The sequence below is a fragment of the Capronia epimyces genome (assembly GCF_000585565.1).
Source record: "Capronia epimyces CBS 606.96 chromosome Unknown aczIQ-supercont1.3, whole genome shotgun sequence".
NCBI lineage: Eukaryota > Fungi > Ascomycota > Eurotiomycetes > Chaetothyriales > Herpotrichiellaceae > Capronia > Capronia epimyces.
In genome coordinates this window covers 1,922,062-1,945,728 of record NW_006912906.1, presented here as the reverse complement: position 1 = coordinate 1,945,728, position 23,667 = coordinate 1,922,062, and the positions used below count along the sequence as shown (strand labels likewise).

At 53.7% G+C, this 23,667-nt stretch overlaps 9 protein-coding genes across 9 annotated transcripts; 4 read left to right on the top strand and 5 right to left on the bottom strand.

Annotated features, from left to right (window-relative positions):
• Positions 1-6: 6 nt before the first annotated feature.
• On the top strand, positions 7-6,201 carry A1O3_03980 (uncharacterized protein; the record flags this gene model as incomplete). Its single annotated transcript, XM_007734112.1, has 1 exon — positions 7-6,201. The coding sequence occupies one exon, from the start codon at positions 7-9 to the stop codon at positions 6,199-6,201; it is 6,195 nt and encodes a 2,064-aa protein (XP_007732302.1).
• A 481-nt stretch (positions 6,202-6,682) lies between these two features.
• On the top strand, positions 6,683-7,627 carry A1O3_03979 (uncharacterized protein; the record flags this gene model as incomplete). Its single annotated transcript, XM_007734111.1, has 3 exons — positions 6,683-6,922; positions 6,988-7,065; positions 7,148-7,627. 3 exons carry the CDS (start codon positions 6,683-6,685, stop codon positions 7,625-7,627), a joined length of 798 nt encoding a protein of 265 aa, XP_007732301.1.
• A 1,626-nt stretch (positions 7,628-9,253) lies between these two features.
• Positions 9,254-11,625, bottom strand: A1O3_03978 (uncharacterized protein; the record flags this gene model as incomplete). The annotated part of the gene is made up of 2 exons (XM_007734110.1): positions 9,254-11,105; positions 11,174-11,625. 2 exons carry the CDS (start codon positions 11,623-11,625, stop codon positions 9,254-9,256), a joined length of 2,304 nt encoding a protein of 767 aa, XP_007732300.1.
• A 1,422-nt stretch (positions 11,626-13,047) lies between these two features.
• A1O3_03977 (uncharacterized protein) lies at positions 13,048-13,845 on the bottom strand (the record flags this gene model as incomplete). Its single annotated transcript, XM_007734109.1, has 1 exon — positions 13,048-13,845. One exon carries the CDS (start codon positions 13,843-13,845, stop codon positions 13,048-13,050), a length of 798 nt encoding a protein of 265 aa, XP_007732299.1.
• Positions 13,846-14,721: 876 nt separating this feature from the next.
• On the bottom strand, positions 14,722-15,709 carry A1O3_03976 (uncharacterized protein; the record flags this gene model as incomplete). Its single annotated transcript, XM_007734108.1, has 3 exons — positions 14,722-15,049; positions 15,101-15,595; positions 15,651-15,709. 3 exons carry the CDS (start codon positions 15,707-15,709, stop codon positions 14,722-14,724), a joined length of 882 nt encoding a protein of 293 aa, XP_007732298.1.
• Positions 15,710-16,274: 565 nt separating this feature from the next.
• Positions 16,275-16,685, top strand: A1O3_03975 (uncharacterized protein; the record flags this gene model as incomplete). The annotated part of the gene is made up of 1 exon (XM_007734107.1): positions 16,275-16,685. The coding sequence occupies one exon, from the start codon at positions 16,275-16,277 to the stop codon at positions 16,683-16,685; it is 411 nt and encodes a 136-aa protein (XP_007732297.1).
• Positions 16,686-16,801: 116 nt separating this feature from the next.
• A1O3_03974 (uncharacterized protein) lies at positions 16,802-18,140 on the bottom strand (the record flags this gene model as incomplete). Its single annotated transcript, XM_007734106.1, has 3 exons — positions 16,802-17,232; positions 17,282-17,922; positions 17,989-18,140. 3 exons carry the CDS (start codon positions 18,138-18,140, stop codon positions 16,802-16,804), a joined length of 1,224 nt encoding a protein of 407 aa, XP_007732296.1.
• An 805-nt stretch (positions 18,141-18,945) lies between these two features.
• On the top strand, positions 18,946-20,763 carry A1O3_03973 (uncharacterized protein; the record flags this gene model as incomplete). Its single annotated transcript, XM_007734105.1, has 4 exons — positions 18,946-19,046; positions 19,138-19,382; positions 19,441-19,682; positions 19,747-20,763. 4 exons carry the CDS (start codon positions 18,946-18,948, stop codon positions 20,761-20,763), a joined length of 1,605 nt encoding a protein of 534 aa, XP_007732295.1.
• Positions 20,764-21,099: 336 nt separating this feature from the next.
• Positions 21,100-23,271, bottom strand: A1O3_03972 (uncharacterized protein; the record flags this gene model as incomplete). Its single annotated transcript, XM_007734104.1, has 1 exon — positions 21,100-23,271. The coding sequence occupies one exon, from the start codon at positions 23,269-23,271 to the stop codon at positions 21,100-21,102; it is 2,172 nt and encodes a 723-aa protein (XP_007732294.1).
• Positions 23,272-23,667: the final 396 nt, after the last annotated feature.

The window sequence follows — 23,667 nt, the reverse complement described above, 5'->3', positions numbered from 1 at the left end:
TTGAATATGGCGGGAGCTAAGAGTTGCTCTGCCCCGTTGACGGTGGACAATATCCGTACCGAACTCAACTTGCCTGCGCCCACACCACACACTCTCAGGTTCCTGCGCACAATCCTCGGGCTTGACGTATGGGAGAAACATGGCACGGTCCCTGCCGCGACAAAAGAGGTCTCAAAGAGACCGACGAGAGCTCGGAATCCTGCGCCGGCTGCCTCCAAAAGGTGTCGCAATGCACCACCGAAGGTTCCAATCCACGAAAGCTCCGACGGAAAAGGTCCACGACTGTCGTCGGCAGACCGCCGCAAGATCGCAACCGAGGTTTTCAATTCTACACTGAAACAACTTGGTCAAGCCGCTAAGGCCGAGCAAGTTGCTTCAAGATCCAGGATCACAAAGACCACGCCACTCCGACTACCCAGTGTCCAACGAGCCCTTCAGGAACGATCCCCTAACAGGGAAGGCAAAAAGCATGCTATACCTCAGAAGAAGGCCGCAGTACAAAGTGAAAGTCTTGATTGGAGAGTGGTGGCGGATATGTCGCATTCTGCGTTGCATTATCTGAGGGGATGTGAGGACACAGATCACGTACAGGGCAAAACACACGAAACGGGATTGGAAAATGCCTCTTTGATATTGCTCGACAGGACTATTACACTGGGTCTGGTGGCCCAGGCACAATGTCAGCTCTACGAGGTATACCACAGGTACCTGGAAGAGAAGACGACGCAAGTACATTCTACCGTAGGCGAAGCAAATATCGCCAGACACTTGCTTGCTCGAGCAGATGCTGTGGATCAAGCTTCGACCTTTGGATTCACAACATCAATGCAAAGCCAGGGACTTCGTTTAGCTCTCCTGTTGGGTCCAAAAGCGATCACCAAAGAACTCGTCCATGCACTTCAATTGGAGACTGTCGGAAGCCCGGCGTGGATGAGTATGCAAGGCTTTCAGAAAGGACTGCACAGCTCTGAGCAAGCAGGTCTGCAACTTCGGACTATTTCGCTAGCCCTTTCCAAACTGTACACCCTGGGGCTAAAACCAGACGGCCATGCGGTGTCTCAGGAGGATCTTTTCGACCTATTCTGTCTTGCTCTTCGACTGAAATTCGAGTCGTGGACACGCCTGGGCCATTCGCCCGACCCGGAATCGGAAGTCTGGCGACATTTCCATCTCGCGGTCAAAAGGCTATTTGCAGCTAAGACCAGCTCGCAGACAGCTATAACCTCCGTCGTTCGGTACTTGCGGTCATTCCAGAGGCTCCTCAAGCTTGCGGGATGCGACGATTCGATTCCTCATGGACTGGCTGAGAGTCTTTTACAGCCCACTCCAAGCATTCATCCGCAGCCGGAGATTCTGACACTCGCAGAAGAGCAAATCGCCAGCACGGACGCTGTCACATCCCTCATTTTTTGCTGCTACTCGTCTGCCTCACGGTTGAAGTTCTTTCCGCAGGACTCAGAGGCTGCCTTGCGCGCGATCGAGCGGACCACTGCTGCATTCATCCAAACACGATTCCCGACAGCTGCACATCTTCAAAGGCTTCTTATTTATACCGCTTATCTTCGCAAAGCAGCCCTCGAGGTCATGATGGTCGTTGAGAGAAAGCGAAAAGAACCTGGTGAGGACCCGGCCACAGCAAATCTCCAGAGGGCAATCGTCAACTTAATGTACACCTCTTCCGGGGTTCTCTGTCGGCAAATACAAGCAACCGTTTCGGACATAGAACCCGGTCCAGGTAAAGCACGACCGGAGGTATTTTTGACCACGCTCATCAAGAACATCGAGGCTGTCCTGTCGACAGAGAAATGTTCTGTGACCCGAACGCCAGAAATGGAAGAGTTGGCGTGTGATAGTCTTCGCTCATGCTCTGCTGTGATTGATTTCCTTCTCGCAGATTCCTCCGGCTTGCTCTCGACCAGCACTCTCAGTGCGGCTGTCGGTCAACTGAAGGTGCGACTTTCCAATGTGTTCTGGGTCCGGTTCCTCGAACTGGTTCAACAACGAAGGAAGTTATCCGAACAAGCGGCAACGTTAGAACTATCAGTCAAAGGAATCCCAGGACTGCCATTCGTCGACCAGAAGGCAGCATACCTAGGTCTCAAATACGAAAAGCTGACCACGTGCTATCTGGAGATGGGCGATCATGCTATGGCCAAGTCTATGCTTCAAAAAGCGATCGACTTCAACATCAAGGAGGGTACGCTCAGCGAAGTGGTTGAGCTACTTTTGAACGGCCGGTTCGACTCGGCATGGTCTCAGCCAAACTCGAACTGCAAGTCCTTAGCAAGGAATCTCGTTACGCATGCCCGATTGACGCTCAACAGCTCTGTGCCTGCAGGGAGCCACGATCTGTTCTACGACAACCCATCACTACCTCCGATACACCGTGCTGTGCTGCTTGAGAAGCAAATATACGCCGTGGCTGAAAAAGACTTGCCTGACCATCAATTGTCTTTTTGGAAAGCACAGGTGGAATTCGTTTTCCAACTCTTAGGCGAGCCCCAGTATCATGTCTACAAGTTGAAATTTGCCAACAGCTTGATGCACTCTGCGCTGAGAAAGAGGACACCAGTCTTGGATTTCTTGGCTGATGCTGCTCACGTTTGGCTGAGGCCGGACTCGGACCAGAAGATAGGAGGAAACACCTTCCTCCGCGCATTTGAGCCCGGTTGTCGCTCGCTGTTTACGCTACAATTCGGCTTTCTCACAGGCCGGATCACAAAACATGCTCTGCAAGAGAATGTCAAGCGTCTTTCTGACATCATTCGACCATGCAGGACCAAGGCGGATGTGGAACAGGTTCTTGCCGATATCGAGAACACCATCCTTCCGTTACAGCTTAGCGTTGAGTACGCCGACATATTCGACGATTCTGACATTGCTCTCATGGCGTTGAAGGCACTCTATCACGTTATGGAACTCGGGCTGCAATCTGCCGAGCTATCGAAGGCGAATCTACTCCTACGGATTGGGAGGGCTCACCAGTCTCTTCAGGACATTTGCTCGGCCGAGAAAGCCTTCTTCGCAGCCGAGAAGATGCTAGGCCTTGAAGAGGCCCATGGTCTCTCCGAAGTGGAATTCGCCTTAGACTATTCAGAACATTTTATTGACATTGACAACGTCGAATTGTGTTTGAATTGGTTGGATCGTGCACGCCACGCGTGGGACAATCGGGACAGGGCCGACGCGTCGCCCTCCAATAAGTCCCGGCTAAGGGAACAGACTGCTCTCTGCAAGGCTGCCTATCTAGTATCTCGATTAGCTTTTAACCGAGGCCAGCTGTCGGAGGCCACGACGTGTGGAAGACAGGCTGCCAAGATTGCTGGAGGCATCTGGCTTTCGATTGAAAAAGCGTGGACGTCTGACGCGCCGTCATCTCAAAGGATCTCGGCAGATGGAGATTTGGAGAGCCTCAGCCTGGGTCTCTCAAAGCTCAACCTCTCCTCCCAACACAGTCCATGGTTAAGAGCAAATGCAGTTGGGTCTTGGCCGCAAATCAGGCTGTACTGCTCGGTGTTCAGCAACCTGGCAGCTCTGAACGCACATTGTGGCCTCTATCAGGGGGCAGCGTGGTTGTACGAAGAAGCACTCAAGGTCGCCAGAAAAGCAGGGCGGTCGGTCCTTGAGGCCAGCCTCCTCAGTAATGTTGCTCTACTGCATGCCCGTGCTGGTCAGAATGAGAAGGCTCAAAAAGGCCTTGATGATCTGTCGGCGGGTGGGCATGAGAACATTCCTCGGCTGAATCAAGCTCTCATCTGCATCAATCAAGCCGACACTCACCTTCTACTTGGAGATCCCTCTTCGGCAGAACGATGCTTTGTCGAAGCTCGGCAGCACTTGAACGCCGAAGCCATTCGTTCGAACTGCACGCAGGCCGGTGAAGTCGCCAAAAAGAAGCCTTCCAAAACGGCAGTGAGACCTCCTGCTAGGAAAACGACCGTCAAGCCGAGGAGTAAAACAGCTCCCGCTATCGCCAAATCAACGGAAAGTAAAGCAGGCTCTTCGATACTGAGTTCGGAGCTTCGAACATTGCACGAAAGTCTGGCTGCTCTGCAAGCCAAGTTGCAATTGTTCAAATGCCCCCGTGCCAGCGGGTTTGAGACGGGGCCCGGCTCCATGGCCGACGGTGACCTCGTGAACCCACGCAAGTCAATGACGGACGCTCTCGGGCTCGTACAAACGGCATTGAAGCTGTTTTCCGAGGACGCAGAGAACAACGTCCTCGCAGAAACCGCAATGGCACTTCCGGTGAGATATAGGTCTGCAAGAAAAAGCGGTAGAGTGTCATTCGTCCCTGAAGGCGCTTTACTTGTACGAATGGCTAAGCCCACGGAGCTGAGCAAGAAACCGAGGCAAAAGGGTGCGGATCAAGTGAAGATCAAAGACGGCAAAGCACTCCTCTTGGAGGCCTATCATATCTTGTCGACAGTGAACGACTGTCCGCAAGGTCGGATCTCTTCCGACATTATTCACACGGTACACAAGATTATGACGCAAATCAGTCTACTATCCACAGCTTTGGGACAACCATTTGTGACGTCCTCTTTGGAACTGGTGCTTGACAAGCTGTGTCCGATGGATCTGGCACGAGCCCGAGAACGGCTCGTCACCTTGAGCGAGCAAGCTACAGCTGAGATGAGCGACATACAATCTTGGCCACGCCTCCAAGGGGATGATGTGTCTCAAGCTAGTGAGGACGTTGACATGGATCTAGATCTACTGCCTGCCTCTTGGGCGATTGTCGCCTTTGGCCTTAACGAAGACCGGAGCGAGTTGCTTGTTTCCCGTTTGAGTACAGGGAGGTCGCCATTCATCGTCAGAATACCTCTGACCAGACCAGACTCGTCGGACGCCGAAACGGAAGACCTTGATTTCGACAGTGCAAAAGGGGAGCTCCTGCAGATCATTGCGAAGGCCAATTCAAGTGCTCACGACTCGAGAGGGAGCTCGGCTGACAAGTCTGTAAGGAGATCCTGGTATGATGAACGGAAGGCGTTGGATCAACAGCTTGCAACCCTGTTGGACAATATTGAGAATGTCTGGTTTGGAGGGTTTCGGGGGCTGCTCGCCGCACCCGACACCGACGAGGCTGCGCTTCTGAAGTTCGGACAGAGCTTTGCAAGAACACTCAACAGGCATCTTCCCTCCCGCCAGAAGTCGTCGAAAGCGGCAGGACCCAAAGTCGAGCTCCACAGTCATGTACTCGAGCTGTTTGTGACTCTGGGACACCCCCGACAAGCGGAGCTCGAGGACGCTATCACGGATCTACTCTACTTTGTCACCGACATTTTGCAGTTCAATGGCGAGCGGAACGCATACGACGAAATCGACTTCGACGCCATGGTGGTCGAGGTCTTGGATGCCTTGCACGCATACCACGACGAAAAGTCCAGACGCACGAAGAGCACGCAAAGTTCACATGTGATTTTGGTCCTGGATAAGGAATTGCAGGCCTTCCCGTGGGAGTCTCTGTCATGCCTCAAGGGCCAAGCGGTGTCGAGAATGCCATCACTAGGTGCGGTTTGGGAAAGGTTGCAGGCGATCCGCCAACAAGCTACCCAGAGCGACGGCTATGTGGTTCCTGTGACTGGAGGGACGTATATTCTCAACCCGGCCTCCGACTTGACATCGACGCAAGAGATGTTCGGGGAAGTATTTGGGAGCCAGCTATCTCAGTTCAAGGCCATTGTCAACCGAGCACCACAAGAGAAAGAGTTCGAAGATGCTTTACACGGCGGCCCATTAATGCTCTACTTCGGCCACGGTGGCGGTGCCCAGTACATCCGAGGCGGCAGGATCCGCAGGTTGGACAAATGTGCAGTGACACTGCTCATGGGTTGCAGCAGTGCCAAACTGACCGAGTGTGGAGTGTACGAGCCGTACGGGATGCCTTGGAATTATCTCAACGGCGGCAGTCCTGCTGTGGTGGGCAATCTTTGGGACGTGACAGATCGTGACATTGACCGGTTTGCCATGAAATTGATGAGCGAGTGGGGGCTAGTCGAAGTGAAGGACGAGCCAAAGACAGCGAACAAAGAAGGCAGAGGAAAGGCAGAAAGGGAAAGGGAAAAACAAAGCGTCAAGAAGCGTGGATTGGTGTCTCTGGATCAGGCTCTAGCCGGAGCGCGAGACGAGTGCTTGTTGAAGTACTTGAACGGCGCGGCGCCTGTGATGTACGGTGTCCCGGTGTTTTTGGAGTAGGTCGAGAATCAGACTAGGAGGTGTACGGAGTATTGGTATAGATGGCCTCACGGAGGCTTTCTGGAATGAAGAAATAATAGCACTGCCCTGAGTAAGGCTGTTACCATGAAGCTGGGGTGGTTGACAGCGCAGGCAAAAGAGGCGCAGGCAGAAAGAAGCCTTAGGGCCCTTAGGCCTACTACTCGTACGGAGTAGACGCCCACAAATGAGGGGAAGCTCCGGCACGTGACTTGGGTCGCTCTCCGGGGTCCTGCGCCCGCTGCACTACGTAAGACTCGGCGACCTCTCAGCACTCAGGCAACCGTCTGGTGACATCTGACATCCGTCTCAGCCTGACCAGCAACAGCAACAGCAACGTCTCTGGCCCATCTCGACCTTCTTAAAGATCAATCAGATTACACTTCGCATCCATCCCTCTCTCCTGTGCCAGCATTTCCGTCCCATGCAATTAGACTCTCACCGCCGTCAGTCGAACATCACCATGCCGTGCTCCTGGTCGCGACGCTGCCGAGCCGCAGACAATGGCCTTCCATCGCCGTCGTCGAGCCCCGATGTCGAGAGCTGGGGCCAAATCCGCCGGCATCACCTCCGCATGATGCGAAAGCAGGTCCGCAGCATCGTTCTGCTGATGGCATTGATTGAAGCCATCCGTGTCGGCCCGGTCCAGATGGTGTATGCTGGTCGTCAAGGATATGCTGCTCCCGGCCCGGAAGATTTTGGAGTACGTTCAGCCTCAGATCCACGAGTCTTGAGGAGTCGACCAAGATACAGACTGACAGCGCACAGATTGCATATAGCGTCGGATACTTTCTCAGTTGGCTCTACCTGTGCGTCTTCATGGTTGTCTTCGTGCCCCTTTTCAGCGTAAGTCATGTCCAACTCGCTGTCAACGAGACCAGCCTGTCCAATCCACCTCCGAGAGTACTATCGGCTAACTCGATCCTAGTGGTGGGTGCCTGTGACCTCGTCTGAATCCAAGAAGACCGAGAAAATCGTCGAGATCCTGCAGAAGATCAACATGGTCCTCCTCCCTCTGAGCATTGGCATCAGCCTCGTGACCTACATCTACTACACCATCCAGACCTTGATCTACGTGGATTCTCGCACGATCGGGTCAAAGAGCTTCCCCAAGAACACTCGGCAAAACTGGTTGGTGCGTTTGTTCTTGCTCGGAGGCATTTTGGTTTCGACCTCTTTCGGCTACGGTGCTTTCCAGATCCTGGCGGATATGGACCTGGCCCATGTAAAGACGCTGGAATATTCTATCATTGTCGTTCCCGTTCAGATCAACATTGGTCTCTTGTGGGGTACGCTGATGCAATACAAAATGGAGAAGCGTATCGCGAGGAACGAGGCAGCCAAGGCTCAAAAGGTCGGTGTCGAGGTTGGCACAGTCGACGAGAAAGCCGCTCTACTGGAGGTGTAGAGTGTTGTCTGAGCAGCGTCGTTGAAACCGCGTGTGAGTCTTTCCCGCGGGTCAGGTTTCCCGACCGCGAAAGAGAACTAGTGAAGTTTGCGAGCATGTGCTGGCTCGAAGTTTTCGACACATGGAGGCGCGACGATGTACTTTATACGCCAAAGGAGGATCTACCTACTCAATCTGGAGGGAAGGCGCCGAGAGCGATGGTCGTGTTGTGATGTATCTTGGATCGACAAGGGAGATGGAGATGGAGGTGTGGCGATGGCCATGGTTGTGGCTAGGTGCTCGTACTCGTGCTTGTGCTCGATCTCTCATTAAGAGGTGGACTTGGACTTGGATTAGGTATTTGATTGCGGAATTGGAAACGACCCCCCGTTTATATGAAATTGAAATGACTTTCTTCCAAGTCAGCGGCCTCTAAGGTCCATTACGAGGTGGACTTGGACTTAGAGTTGGATTATTTAATTGCAGAATTGGAAACGACCCCCCATTTATATGAAATTGAAATCGAAATTGAAATGACTTTCTTCCAAGTTTAGTAGCGGTCTCTAAGGTCCAAAGCCGAAACTCGGTTGTAGGTGCATGGGATCGATTGATTAGAAGGCATACAACATAGTCCGGACGACACATGATCGACCTGAGCTGTGATCTGTGAGCTGTGATGTGTGAGCTGTGATACAACTGCCTTGCAGGTAGGTACAGTAGGTAGGTAGGTAGGTACCGCTAGGCACCTCACGTTAGCGTTAGCGTTAGCAATATAGATGTAGATGTACTCCGTACCTGTAGATGTATTATTCCGTGTAAACTGCTTGGGTGTCTGTACCATTATTCCGTGTAAACTGCTTGGGTGTCTGTTGTCTGTACCTAAATACGCTATAGACCAGCAATATGTAGAGATACATACTGTACTGTACGGAGTACTGTACCTAAGATAGGTAGGGAGATATATATGGAGATATGTACCTGACTTTGACTCCCGCCCGATTGGGTCCACATGCACATACAGACCTATACAGACCTATACAACTGAACTTAATTCTCATCATGATCTCAGACGCCAGCGCCATTCTCCATTCTCCATTCTCCATTTCTCCATTTCCAATTCTCCAATTCTTCCCATGTTCCCCTTGCCGTCCAGTCCAAGCTGCCCGGCAGTATGGAAATTCGTAGCTGGTGCGTGATGGCGATGGCGACGGTGATCGTCCAAGCTGCCCCGTATCTGATCGTAGCTCGTGCGTGATGGCGACGGTGACGGTGACTGACTGTGACGGTGACTGTGCATGGCGTACAGAAGAAAAGATAGATATAAATAAACAATCAGATATTGCATGTTGCGCCGCTGCAGGGCTATCGTCTGGTGTAAGGAGGTAACAATCAGATGTTGCGGCGCTGCAAGGCTATCGTCGATGCTGTAAGGAGGTGAAGGTTGGCTGGGCTGCCTCGAGGAACGGAAGAAAGAAAAGAGAGGAAAAGGGAAAAGAAGCCGAATTGACCTGACCTGACCAGAGCATGCATGAGAAGCGCTTCTCTAGGTCTGTCTCATTCAGCTTTGTCCCAGCTCTATTTTTCATGACTCATGACCCATCTCATCTCTCTGGCTCGTGTCACCTCACCTCATCTCTCGGGTTCGTGTCACCTCATCTCTCGAGGTCCTCGGGGCCTTTCACCACCACTCTCACCATCACTCTGACCTCCGTCCCCGCCACGGTTCCACTTCCGCTTCTGCTTCTGCATCTCGCGCTCCTGGATCCTTTCGAGCTCGCGCTCGTGTTCACGCTGTTTGCGCCGCGCGCGTTCTAGGTCGCGCCGTGCCTGTTCGCGGGTATATTTGTCCGTCCCGACGACCTCTACACTCGCACTCGGACTCGGGGTCATGGTTGTGTGGGAGGCAATGCCTGACCTCGGAGTCGGAGTCGAAGTCGGATTCGAGGTCTGGTTAGACTTCGACTTCGACTTCCCACTTGACCTGAGGTCTACGCCCAGGCCTACCCCAAGACCGAGACCGAGACCGAGACCGGAGCCAGCGTCTGGACGAGCAGAACCAGGACGACTCGTCGGAGCCGGAGCCGGTCTCGGACCAAATTTAGAAGGAGACGCTTGTTTGGAGCCTGAAGGTGAGGCCGAAGACGAAGCAAAGCCCTGGTTCGAATCATGTATCATCCCTAAGGTGTTTCGGTCGTGGGATGTGACAGCTGCCGCTATCTTTGATATTGCCATCGATTTCACCTTTGCCAGGGGCGAGGTCGGCCTCGACGCTGCTGTCGGAGATAGCGTCGACTGTGGCGCTGACGCTAATGCTGACGCAGACACTGACGCAGACACTGACGCCGAATCTGACGACGTAGATTCTAGCGCCTGTGGCCCACCGAGGATCTCGTAGCTGTACGTTTTGCTAGTGTAGCTGGCACGACCGTCCCATTCTGGGTCCCATGGCATGAGATGGCTACTGCTGCGGTTGCTGCTAACTGTGGTGATGGAGGTGCTGGTGTATGTCGAGCTGGGCGATCCAGGCGGTTGAGGACGTGAATATTGCTGCGGTGGGATGACGATTGTCGGCTCGCGATTGAGGTGGCTGCTGGAGGTTCGAGAGAGGGCGAGGTCATTATCATGCTGATCCTCGTCCTGGCTCTGATGACGGTCACGTTCTGCTCCGTCTTGATATCCATCCTCGGAATCCGGAGTATTGGAGGCGCTGGATTCAGGAATACAAGCTAGAGGAACCACAGGGCAAGATTGGCCCATGCGTTTGGATTTGCTGCGTTTGTGGCTTCTCGTCACCACCGGCGGTGGCGGCGCCAGCGCCGGAGCAGGGCTTGGAGGCTCGATCTGCTTTTGTAGTGTAGGCGGACGCGGACCTAGCGGGCGCCCAGCCGGTGAGGGGGCCGTGAGCAGTTGTGGGAGTGGTAAAGGTCTCGCGGTGTCTGGCGTGCTGTCTGCAGGCTCGGAGTCGGGTTCGTCTGTTGGCTCGTCCAATTCGGTGACGGTCGAGATCGTTGGGGAACTGCTTTTCCAGTGGGTAGGCGCAAAGACATGCGCATCGGTGGTGCTGCCTGGAGCGGCCTGGTCATGTGTACCGATTACGCTGTGAGGCTTCGAAGCGTCGACACCGGCAATCTCCCTCGCACCGGCGCCGGGTTGCGTGGGTTGAGATATCGGTGGGATCTCAACATCGCTTTGAAGGCTGCTGCTTCGAGACAGGTCATCGTCGAGACACTTTACGCTCGGGTCAGGATATTTCGGTCGCGTGGTCAGACCGATACTGGTGGGGGATTCTGACGACGCCTCGTGAGCCGTCAGCCGTTGATGTCGAGCCAGGATGCGCGGCCAGAGTTGGGTTACTGGGTGTCGGAGAGACGGCAGACAGGCACAGATGATTCCAATGTTCACCTCCACGGCCGACCAGATTGCGATGGCCGGGTCGTTTTGGTTGTTTACTGTCGCACTGTACACCGCAAATAGCCGGACAATGGATGCTATGCAGACACTATGATAGAGTCCATTAGTATGAGGCCTTTTCAAGGTAGCTGGTGGTATGAATGGGGCGCAACTTACAATGCGCCGAGCAGAAATATACAAGCCAAAATGCCCAGCTGCTTTCTAGGCAATCGCAAAGCCCTCAGGACCGGAGTTGGTAACACACAGACGATGATGTCGGTGGCCGAGTTGAAGGAGGCATTGAACAACCAGAATGTGAGGAAATCTATGCACTTGCCGCCCGGGACGTTGCTGTTCCAGCTATACGAGATGGGTTGGCATGAGAAAATGCTGACAAACAAAGCAGCCACCCCGTAGGCGGTGATGATGGTGCCCAATGCCCAGCATGCACGACGGTAACCGACATCGATGGAGAAGCGAAGGTACTGGAACAGGAGTGAGTCCTTGAGTAGGAGGACAGCGAGGTTGTAGGTGATGTTTGACGACCACAGTTGCCTCAACAGATTAGTTAGACGAACTCCGCCCTGACCCGATTGTGTTGTCACCGAACCGCCATGGTTATCTGCCATCAACCGTTAATAAGAGAGATCCGGGTGACACACGCTTCCATGTACGTACGTTCATGCGTAACCACTGCCAGGGCCATAGAGGACGCCCAGGCAAGTGCGATAAGACAATCATCTGGTCCGACATGATGGACAAAGGCGATGCGAGCCAGCAGCCGGACCAGAACACAACAACCAGAGAGCACAACTAGTGAGATTGCCGTTGCGGAGGCAGATGAGAAACCCGCCATCCTTTTGACATCGCTCCGTGGAAGTAGGAAACTGAGCGGGTGCGGTAGACCACCGCGAGCAACAGGTATGCAGCAAAATGCTCACGAGCCACTGGGAAAGGAAGGATGCTCAACTATAATCGACGAGAAGGCCTCGGCTGAACCTTGAGAGAGTATGACCAAGGACAAGGACAGAAGAGTTTGATAAAGAGAGACAGGCGTGGATGGTGTGTAGGCAGTGTGTGTGCATGCAGGGCTAGCAACAACTCGTCTCGGTCGAGCAAAAACATAAACTTGAGCCAACATGGTCCAAACAACCAGCGTGATGCTGAACCTCGACCGGATTGGGCGGGAGATGGCCAGAGTCAAGCTGACTTGGTCTTTGCGGGTGACTATAGCAATATGGCGTCGAGCGGAGCTGGGCGTCGAAAAACCCAGACTGACACACGCACAGATCAGTCCGCTCGGACGCCAGAGGAGAGCGCGGAGGACGTGACATGATAGGTAGAGGCTTCATCGTCTCGATCCAGATTGGGTAAGATTCTGAGATACGCAGAATGGGCAAGCAGTCAACTCCGCAGCGGCAAGTCATCAATCGATAGTGTTTGCTGTGGGAGTCGGTAGAGGGAAGATCGAAGATCGAAGATGGAAAGTTCAGAGAGCGAAGATGAAGCAAGGCTGCCGCAGTGGATCAAAGTAATTCCGTTCCGAAGGCTGAGTTTCGACCAATCACAGCGCCGATTTTGATCTTCAGCCTCGTGGTGCTGGGGATTGTCCAGCAGGCCATACAGAGTAGACATTCTGCCCATACAATGTTAGATAGCGCTGGTCTCCAGTGTCAAAATGCGTCCTCTCTGCAACGCAACAGGTCTAGTGTGGAAAGGTGGGCTATGGCTATTATTGCAAACCTTCTTCCCAGTCAGGCTCGGCCGTGCACAGAAAGCGATAGCAACTAATTAATTAGATCAGAACGCTCGGGGCAGGTTCTGCCACCATCGTTTCCAGAACCGTTATGCCCCCACGACAAGGTGTTACATGTGTGTGTACACCTCTCTTCTACGTGTATTCCAGCAGGAGCCAAAGCATGCTAAGCAATCCCTCCCCAGATGCAACAAAGTCCGATTTCGATTCCTGTTCTCTCCGCTCACTTGATCCTTCTGGGATTGATCACAGAAGCTCCATTCGTAAAAGACCATGGCATTGAACGTCCGTTCACTCACTGACAGTACTTTTTCTGGCCCGTACACACCAGAAAAGGGAAGCTTTTGATCTCGCCCTGACCAGGCTGTCGAGGACCCTTGGGAGCATCACCAAATTCTCCGTCATACTTTTCCACAACCTTGTCCATACTCCAAGCTCGCTCCACACGTACATTGACGAATCCCACTTCGTTCATCAACGTGTCGATTGCTTGCGCGTTGATCCCCGGTCTTTGCACACCGGCCATTTTTGCCTTTTCATGGAACCGTTTGGCTTCAGGGCCGTTGTCCTCGAAGTCGGTCAGAGCTACGCTTCCTGAATGCTTGAGACAACCGAGCATGGTAGTCAGGACGGCTCTGAGATTTGAAACATGGTGTAGAGTCAAATGTGAGATAATGAGGTCGAATTTCAATCTCGGTCCGTCAGGATTGCTTTCGTCGACTGGAGGCAGGTGCTTGTCTTCGGGGTTCTCCAGCAACACCGCTACTGGGAGGATGTTCTGGGGCGTCTGGGCTGTCTGCAGCTTCTTTTCGAGCTCCTCAATCATCCCTGGAGCTGCATCGACGGCCACGACTCGTTTCGCGTAGGGCGCTATCAGACAAGACAGTAAACCGGTGCCACATCCGATTTCGAGTACCTCTAGGCCTTTGTCGGGGGCCGGAGGATTGGTCAGAGCCGGGAATCGGGTCATGATGGCCTTTAATGCTTCTTTACTGGCTTCGTGAACGAAAGGGTTGGTCTCCCACGATGCGGCTTCAGCATTGAAGCGATCGTTGCCTGACGTTGGCTGAAGTGGTAAGGCAGCTGAAGTCATGCTCGAGATATAGGGCTATCCCTCCCTGCGTTTTTGGAACCTTCCGGGGCGAGTCTTGCTGGAGGCGAGTTGTTCGGATCAACACTGCTTGAAATACTAGAGAGACCGCGGTAGCTTATAAGGTGCTTGACAGCTGACAGACAATAAAGACGAGAACCTGGAAGCAGGCTTAAGCCTGACGTCTCCTGTCATCGATACCGTCCTAGGTCCATTTTCAGATAGTGGGGGATCCTTGTTGCGGAGAAGTAAAATACTGTTTGAGCGGGCTGGTTCAATGACGCTTACACTGATATCGGGCCCGACATCCGGAGTGCGTTGTGAAGCAATAATGATCCAGACTCGCCCGTCGTGGCATATTCAGCTGGACGAGAATGGACTGGCAGATTCTCCGTATGTCAAAGCTGATGGATTCGAGGTGAGCATTGCCATACTAGCGGTAACTCCAGTCGAGGATAAGCAAGTCCTCATAGGTCCATTTGGAAGCACGGTTTCCCACTCTGGGTAGCTCAGTCTATTGGATTGGCCGCCCCTTTCCTGTCTTATGTCTTTGAGTTGGCCCTGGGAACGATGGTAGGATGTCGGGGAATATGAAGAAGCCCAAAGTAGAGAATGGCTAGATGTCAGTGAGATATCTCATGGCTCTGCGTGGAAACGAAGATGATAAGTCAATCTTCACTTTGCTGATCGCATCGAAAGTGGATCATTCTCTATATTCGCTTCAGAAGTTCAAGTCACCACAACGTGCTTGCTCCTCATGGTTCGTGTGGGATTTAGTCGCTGTGCACAGCCTTGGTGGACACTGCACATGAAATGGTCCGCAAGAGCATGGCATTCTTGTACAGGCATGAAAGGGATCTTTGGAGAGTCTAGGAAAGTTTACTCGTTGTTGTAACAAATGATCCAATATAACCAGCCAATTGGCCAGGTATGACGGGTCTGTCCACTTATGAATTTCCAGCCTGCCAGTTTCTCAGTGGAAGAACGGCTGCGGAGCAGAGCTTCAACCTCCTCCGGCGTTCTTGTCCTCAGGCACGAAATGTAGCCGTCGTAAACCCAGATGAAGGGAACAATAGGCACGAGGTAGGTGAAGAACAAGTGCCAGGGAGAATTCCAGAAGTAGAACGGTGTTATGAGCATTGCAAGCGGCCAAAGGAGACTGACAAGGACAAAGGAGGTAAGATGTCGTGATTGAAGCTCAAAAATGCTAGACACAACGTGTCAGTCCGGCACAGTCCCAAGAGTGACCCTCACTCACCAGAATCCATCTGCTGTTTCAATGGTGTTCTCGAGGACCTTCGCAGCCAGATCGTCGTCAAAGTGGTGGAATGACAAACTGAACAGCCTCATTATTTTCTTGCCCTGGACGCCCGGTACGTCCTTAAGCAGGGTGTCTGCTGATGGGGCATTGGTAGCATCCACACTCTGTGCTATGTAGTTGATGTTTTGGCTCTTCTTTGCAATGGCCGTCCACGCACTGACATGCGGACTGATATCTGTGAGCACGAACTTTACATCCTCTTTCCCTGCGTCCCGAAGTTCCTGGTTGAGGTGGCTTTCAATGTATGGCGTAGGGCCACCTGCGCCTGAAGCAAAGTCGACATAGACATAGTCAGACACTCGAGGGCCGAGGACCGTCGACAGGACGCGAGAAACAAGCGCAGCAGGAGACGTGGGCTGGAGGATGGGAAGCCGGTTGATCCAGCCTAAGGTCAGGTAATCTTGGACTTTCTCTCTGAGAGTCTGCGGGAACCTGTCCAGTCAATGAATATCCAGCCCGCAAGAAGGGGGCTTGACCTGTGCAGTACCATGGCTGATCATTGACTTCGAAGTAGTGCCGTCTGGGAAGGAATACTTTGGACCCCATTATAGTGTTGAGTCTTCCTCCCGCCCTGCGGTCGAGGGCTTGCAGTGGCACTTAACTGTGTGGATTGATGGTTCATGGCGTGCAAAACAGCAGAAGTTCTGGTGATGCAAGCTGGAACTCAGACTCGGACGTCATCTGCAGGCGGAAATGCGCGGCGATTGTCCGGACGTTGACTTCGGGGGCTTAACAGCCTAGAAGGCGCAAGTAGGTGTTCCCTAACGGTGAGCATAAGGTTAATTAGGCCAGTCTAAATGCCCCTTACCCTTAGGTACATTAGGTAGGTAGGTATCAGGTATTAGGTACAGTATATCCGCAGCACTCTGTAGTTGTTTAACTATGGCCAGTAGTAGTAGTACGGAGGACACACCTGCAGTAGCTTGGCATACATAAATCCAACTTGAACAACTTCAAAGTTTGAACTTCACGCCGTGGTGCGGCACAACCACGGACATGAACCATCCGGCCTTGAACGTCCACAGGGACAGGTCCTGAGCCTGCATTCCACGGTTAGCCGGAACCTGCGGAAGGTGGCATGAGAATGTAGCATTGTCTCTTCGACTTGAACATGCCGCTCTCTAGCTTCAGCTTGAACTACGGAAATGTCGGGTTCGTGTTGCACAGTGTGGTCGAAGTGCCTGCCTGTCTCAATTTCTTCCTCTTCCCGTCCGACCAGCTAGGACGTGAAAGCCCCCATGCTCACGCGGTGGTGCGGCAATATGCCGTGCTGCTCTTCAGCTCGGTGCTCGTGGCCGTGGCTTTTGTCGGACGACCCGTGGATGACCTCTCCGGCAGAGTGGCCGCCGCGTTGGCCCTCTATCATATTGCGCCTTCGGTACGGTCGCTGGCCAGGCTGACGAGACAGGCACAGTTGCGACAGCCACTCGTGCTGTCAGAAGCTTTTCTCTATCTGATAGTACACGCACTATGTGGCGCTGCTTTGCTTCATCACTTCATCACCGCGATATACAATTCATGACCCGGCCCCGACCCCATCATCCTTGGGGGAAAGGTAAACATCATCGTCATCCATGCGGCCAACGGAGCGCCTGGGTTACTGGGGTCCAACAGGACCATGTACGGATATGTGCTCAATCAATCAACATCTTCTGCCACCAAAGTCTCGGTGGGACTCTCGGTTCCAGAACTCGAATCTTTATGGCTTCGTTTGAACATCATCATCTCCACGGCAATCCCGGGACCAAAGGCACAACCCACGATGTGATCCGTCGTGTCTCCTTCGATGAGTCGGTTCATGACGCTAAAGATGGTGGCACTGGAACTGTTGCCATGACTGATGTATATCTCATAGCTCGCTCGGAGGTGTTCGGGCTGCAGACGCATGGCCTTTTCCACGCCGGTGATGACGGTAGATCCGCCAGGATGAAGAGCCCAGTCATACTCGGACGCTTGGAATTTGCCCAGGTCGACGAGCTCGGGGATTGATCCGACCAGATCGTCAAACATCGCGGGGACAGCGGCCGCCGCGAGTTTCGGGACTCTCTGCGTCAACACGACCTTCCAACCTGGACGGAATCAACACTTGAACAGACGAAAGCGCGGTGCTCAACTTACCGAGTGGATCCACGTTGAATCCTAGGTCCTTCTCGCTATTCTCAATGATTCTGTGGTCCCAACCGAGCAGCTCCAATATGGGCTCCTCGTCATAGCGATCGCTGAACCCGTTGCCTAGTACCACGGCCGATGCGCAGTCGCTGAAGAGCGTCACACCTATCCTGACCTCTTGATTCTTGTGGATAGAATCCAACTCTGACCGTACGAGTGTGCTCGAGATCTCGCAGGCCAAGACGAGTATCCGCGCCGGTTTTCGTCGAAAACTCGAGCCAAGAGCGATGTTGGCAGCCGTTCGCAAGGCTGCTAGCCCACCGGAACAGCCCACTCCGTGCAGCAAGACTTTCTCTATGCCGAGATTGAGACCGAGCTCCTTGACCACATAATGATCATAGCCAGGATTGGCGGAATTGGTGCAGGTGGTGGCGACGACATGGGTGATCTCGGACAGGTCACCTCCCCATTGCTCCAACGCCTTGCGACAAGCTGCCACGGACAGCTTTATTCCATGATCGAAGAAGAGGTCACACTGTTGGGCGATGGTGGGGGCCTCGGGCGTATTGGCGATAGGATGGTCGATATTTCCAATGGCTGAACGAGAGTCAATGCCGGTGTACTCGTTGATGGTCAGCACCTTGTCGAGGCTATAGAAGGAAGCAATTAGCGGCAGTCTCTCCGGCCGCGACCACGGTGTTGTGATTATTGCTTACGCTGGGGAGCTGGGATAAAAGCGCCTGGCCAGAGTGGCCAGGTGCTCCGGCCGGATTTCGTAGGGAGGATATTCAACACCAATGCCATGGATGTGTAGATCTGGTCTTTGATAAGGCGGGGTGACCTTGTTGCGGACTGTCGACGGCGACATTGAGGTTCAGGCAAGGGTGACAGTGGCAGTCTGTCGGTTCGATCGAAGAACCGAGGCCCCAACAGTTTTGAGAAAGCTGCCAGGGGACGATGACGTTGGCACGGTGTATGGTGTACCTATGTATTTCCTATCGCTGCATGTCCCTTGAGACGCAGCTGAAACGACCAAAGACGACGAGCGGAAACGAGCGACAGGAGTAGCAGGGAGCGAGAAAGAGAGGCTCTCGACCGATTGTCTGGAGTATGTCACAACAAGATGCTCCGTCTGTGGTGGTTGAGGATAGAGCGTACAGCCAATACTACTAATACGAGGATGTAGGTGACTGGTACAGTATCCTGTGCCTGTAGATGCCTGTCTGTCTGTGCCTGTGCCTGCGCCTCAGGAGCCGGAGCCATCGCCCGCTTGCCGCCTCCACGAATCATGACGCGACTGTATGACTTTAGCTGTCATCAGCCAGGGTTGGGCCTCCAGGGCTTCTGCGACCAAGGAATCTGCGCGCGCCAGATCTCCGAAACTAATATTCCCATCGTCCTGCTTTTCGGAATCACCCTATCCGACGCTCTCCTCCTGAGTCCTGACATCCTCCACTGCGCTCACCTCATTGTCTCATGGTTACTCTGTAGACCCTATCAGCCTCACGAAGGCTTGCCACCCGGCTGATAGAACAAGAGTCGGGAGCATGGCATGAACACTGAACCAGGATCTCTGTCATTATTCACCATAGCGCTCTCGAGCTGGCCACACCAGCAAGGGACCCGTGAAGGTGACACCTGGCACCTGCCGTCAATCTTCCGCACGAATCAGCATGATCCGGACCGCCCTGGCTGCGGGATTCCTCGGTATTCTGGCCCTTCTCTACATTGTGACCAGAAACCCCCCCATCCACCGCAATGGCCAGAGACTCAGGTAAGAGAAAGTTGGAATGGCCAGTAGAGTCCTACCAGCCATACTGGTAGGCATCATGGGCACAATCTAATAAACCGTACGCTGTCTCCAGACAGCCGCCAGACACCCTCCCGTTCCTGGGAAATGCCATCCAGTTCCTCAAACCCCGCCACGTCCTGTTCGACTGGTTCGTGAAATGCCAGCAGCAATTCGGCAAAGAAACCGTCGAAATCGCCGTTCCCTCATTACCACCCGGTGTGGTGATCAACAGTGCTGAGAACCTGGAATTCGTGCTCAAGAACGAATCATCCATCACCAAGGGAGAGTTCTTCAGAGAGCGATCGTGGGATCTCTTCGGTACATATGGGCCCTCTGGTTTCAGCTTGCACACCCGTGCTGACAGTGGCCGCGTCAGGCTACGGCATCATCAATGCCACCGGCGACCTGTGGCGCGCCCAGCGCAAAGCCGGTCTGAAGTTCTTCAGCGGCGCCAACTTGGACGCTTTAGCCGAAGAGGTCCTGCCTGAGGTGTACGCTGGCACGCGGAAGCACCTACTCCAAGCGGCTAATGATGGATCTGTGATTGACCTGCAGAAGGTCTTCCTAGACCTGACGACGACGGTGGTCGGACACATGGCTTATGATGCAGGTCCCCCCGTTCCCAATGTTATTTGACAACATCTCGATGAGCTAAGATAGTCTAACACTGCCGTGCAACTAGATGGAAATATCCGCCTCCTCACCATTCAGCAAAGCGTTTGACCACGCATCAGGCCATATCGGCCTTCGCTTCCAGAATCCGCTATACCGGCTAACTGAGCTGTTTACGGGCGGTGACTTCCGCACCTCGCTGGCCGAGGTGAAGCGTTTTGGCCGGCAAATCGTCGCCAATGCGCGCAAACGCCGGGCTCGCACCGCCTTTGAGAGCCTCATCACTCACGACGAGACCCCCTCGGAAGACGCACCTGAATTTGAGACGCTGATAGATTGGCTGATTGAAGCTTTGGCAGCGCCCCAGCTCGTTGCGGATGCCGCGCTCAATTTTCTCTCTGCCGGGAGAGACACCACGGCACAATCCTTGACTTGGACATTCTACGCGTTGATGAGACATCCGGAGGCACTGAGACAGTTGCGTGACGAACTTGACGCCAAATTTCGTAACGCGAAACACGATCATTCTCAAGTTCTCGGTGAAAGCCGTAAGGACGAGGATGACGGCCGTGTTGACGTCGACCGCATCGACATTGCATCCCTACAACCCACTTTCCTGCCCCTCACGGTCGCTACATTTTACGAAGCTCTACGTCTGTACCCGCCCGTGCCCTTTGAGATCAAACAGACTTCCGAGCCCGTCACCCTGCCCGATGGCACATTTCTCCCTGCTGGCGCCATCGTGGTCTGGAGCATCTATGCCATGAATCGATCGATCGAGACGTTCGGCAGCGACGCGACCACGTTTTGCCCGACCCGCTGGCTCGATGACCAGGGCAGGCTGGTGCCAAAATCGCCCTACGAGTTCCCCGTTTTCAACGGTGGGCCGCGGGCGTGCTTGGGCAAGAAGATGGCTGAGGTGATGGCTGCCTGGGTGATGGTGAGGATGTGGACGGAGTGGGAGTTTGAGGAGGTGGTAGCACCGCACGAAAAAGGCCGAGAAAGACTAAGTGCAAACAGCCTCACGCTCCCAATGGAGGGAGGACTACCCTGTCGAGTCAGGGTGAAGGACAGGCAGGGCTCATAGATTGCATTTTCTAGGGGATATACAAGCCAAAAGTTGCGCAAGATGCCCTGGACGAAAGAGAGGACCTTACCCAAGACTAAGTCCGCACTAGTAGGTCATCTCTTCTATTCAACGCTCAAGAGCGATGGACCTAGTTCACTGGCACTGCTGATCCGTGCACACGCACCCGGGAATGAAAAGGTAAATGGCACTTGGATAGCCGACCCTATGCTTCATGGCCCAAAATATCGTATGTGTTAGTACTTCCGCTCAGGCAGCCACTGGAGAACCTGCTCCAACCAGCACACGTCGACCCCGAGCACCTTGTAAATTTTTCTATGAGATTGATCAATCATGTCACACGTCGTCGTCGTCATGATGGTCATCCCCGGCGACACTGGCATACGCCATCCCGCCCACGCCTCTCCTGAACCGGAGTGGCACTTCGTACAGGTGGGCGTAGTCGACTACCTCGCCACCCAAGAAACCTTCGCCGTTCCTCCGCCGGCCGAACACTGGCGCCGGGTCGCACCAGAAGTCCTTGCAATTGCCGATCACACCGCGGCTGTACGGGTTCCCAGTACGGACCTGCAGTTTGCCGTGCGAGGCATCGGACGCGGTGGCCATGAATGCGTCGAGGCCGAGCAGTTTCGTCCATCGCGTCAAGCAGCCGTCCGGGCGACGGGGTACGGGGTTGAGCGCGGTGGCCGAGGCCGCCGTGTCATTGAGCGACGTCGAAGCTGCCGAAGCGCCGTGGGTGACGGGCCGCGCGTGCAGCGGGAGCAGCGGGGCGCCCTCGTGCGAGTGTTGGTGGCGCCGCATGTTCTCGTACGTCGTCTGGTTCTTGCAGATCTGCACCGTCTGCACCACGACCAACATGGTGACCCAGACGAGTTGGAGGCAGGCCCAGAAAGCCAGTGCCACGGTCCACGGATCGCGCAGCACGAACGAGCACAGGGCGGGGCCGGCAAGGTTGCATTTCGAGATGGCATCGTCGGATGGCGTGGGAAGAAACGACAGGTACGAAAGGACCAGCCGGACATAGAGAATAATCCCGACCTCGAGGCTGAGAATATAAATGTAAAAGTGGCGCAGGTTGTCGTTGCCCACGCAGTTGTGGATCCAGGGGCAGTGGTGGTCGTGCTTGGCCACGCATCGGTTGCAGCGGCGACAGTGTTTGGACCTCAAGGGTCGGCGGACCATGCATTGCACACAGAAGTTCTCCTCGTCAAACTTCCAGAGCGAGAAAAGTTCCTGGATGACAGTTCGTTGTTGATTTCGTGACGCTAGTTTCGGGATGAACCCCGGATCCTCGAGCATTGCGGTGAAATAAAAATATGACGTGCTGGAGAAGAATATGATGAAGGCTATGGTGGAGATTGGATTGGTCGAAAACGTAACAGGCAGGATTGAGGTCAGATAGCTGACACCTACCCAAAACAGTGTCCCCGCGAAGATGCCGGCCAGATATGGCGTTTTGTGGATGGAATGATATTCCAGAGGGGCCTTCATTGCAATTCGTTGTGCCAGATACTGCATGCCTAGACAGACCACCAAAAAGATCGGGACGCCGACAAAAATTCTGATGTGACTGATTATATACAGGCCGATAATGATGATGAAAAAGGGGTACAGGAAGAAGAATTTGCCCATTTTCGACTGGTCCCGCAATAGAACATTTAAGTTGAGAGGAAGTGTCTTGATGTTACCCAAAGTATCGTATCCATGATCGGCCAGAGAACGGTGGTATGCTCGTTTGGTGTTCATTTCTTCAGCACAGGCGCTCGGTGTCTTGCCTTCCCTGGTCTTTGCGAATCGATCGGCGCCGTATTCAATCAGTCTGTCCAGGCAGGGTTTCGAGCCCTTGACCAAAGCCCAGTGCAGAGGAGTGAAGCCATTATCATCGGCTGCGTTCACATCCGCTCCCCAGCGGAGCAGAAGGTCAACGCAGGCGGGCCAACCTTTGTACCCAGCCCACATCAGGGATGTATGGCCTTGAGGATCCGGTGTGTCCACAGGGATGCTTTGATGTAGAAGAAGGGTCAGGAGAAGGGCGTTTCCATCGATAGTAGCTAGATGTAGAATGTTGTACCCTTGGCCATCTGTCAGGAGAGGGTCGGCTCCGTTTTGTAGTAGCAGATTCACAATGTAGAAATGGCATCTCTGCGACGCCCACATGACTGCGGTAGCATTGGATTCCCCGCCTTTTGCGTTGACATCTGCACCCTGCTCCAGAAGATATTTGCAAACGGCAAATTGGTTGTTGATAGCAGCCCAATGTAATGGTGTAATTCCTTCTTCATCTTGGTAGTTCGCAGAGTATTTGCCAGACTGGAACATCTTCTGCAAGTACTCAAGTGCACCTATGCGGGCGCATTGCATAATATCCTCTTCCAGAGGAAGAGCAGGTTCCGCCTGGCCATTCTGGACCGGACCAAGCTCGACGTCTTCAGAGGTCACCTTCGGGGAGGCCGCGTTAGCCTTGGAGGTTGGAGGACGGGACGGGTTCTGAGAGAGCGGAGATGACATTGCGAGTGCGGATGTGAGGCTGCCGTCGCGACTGTGCACATAATGGTTTGTCTGTCATTCCGCTTTGAAGCAGACAGAAGGTGGGCTTAGATAAACAGAGGATGACTGTGCAATGCCAGCCTCCTGAATCCTATTCACTCTTTGATTAACTGCTCTGCACACAGCCCCAGACAGATCCGCAGGTCGTCGTATGCATCCACGTGATCCCTACTGTAATCATCTGTCCCCATTCCGCCAAGCTCCAGCACGTGATCTCTTCCGTTCCGAGTCGGCAAAGTCGCCTGGGTTTTTTCGGACTAAGCTCGATTGAAACTCCCGGCCCAGCTACCTCTCCTTCTTCCTCGACTTCAAAGCATCAACCTCCTCTCCACTCTCTTTGTGCCATCCGATTTCACC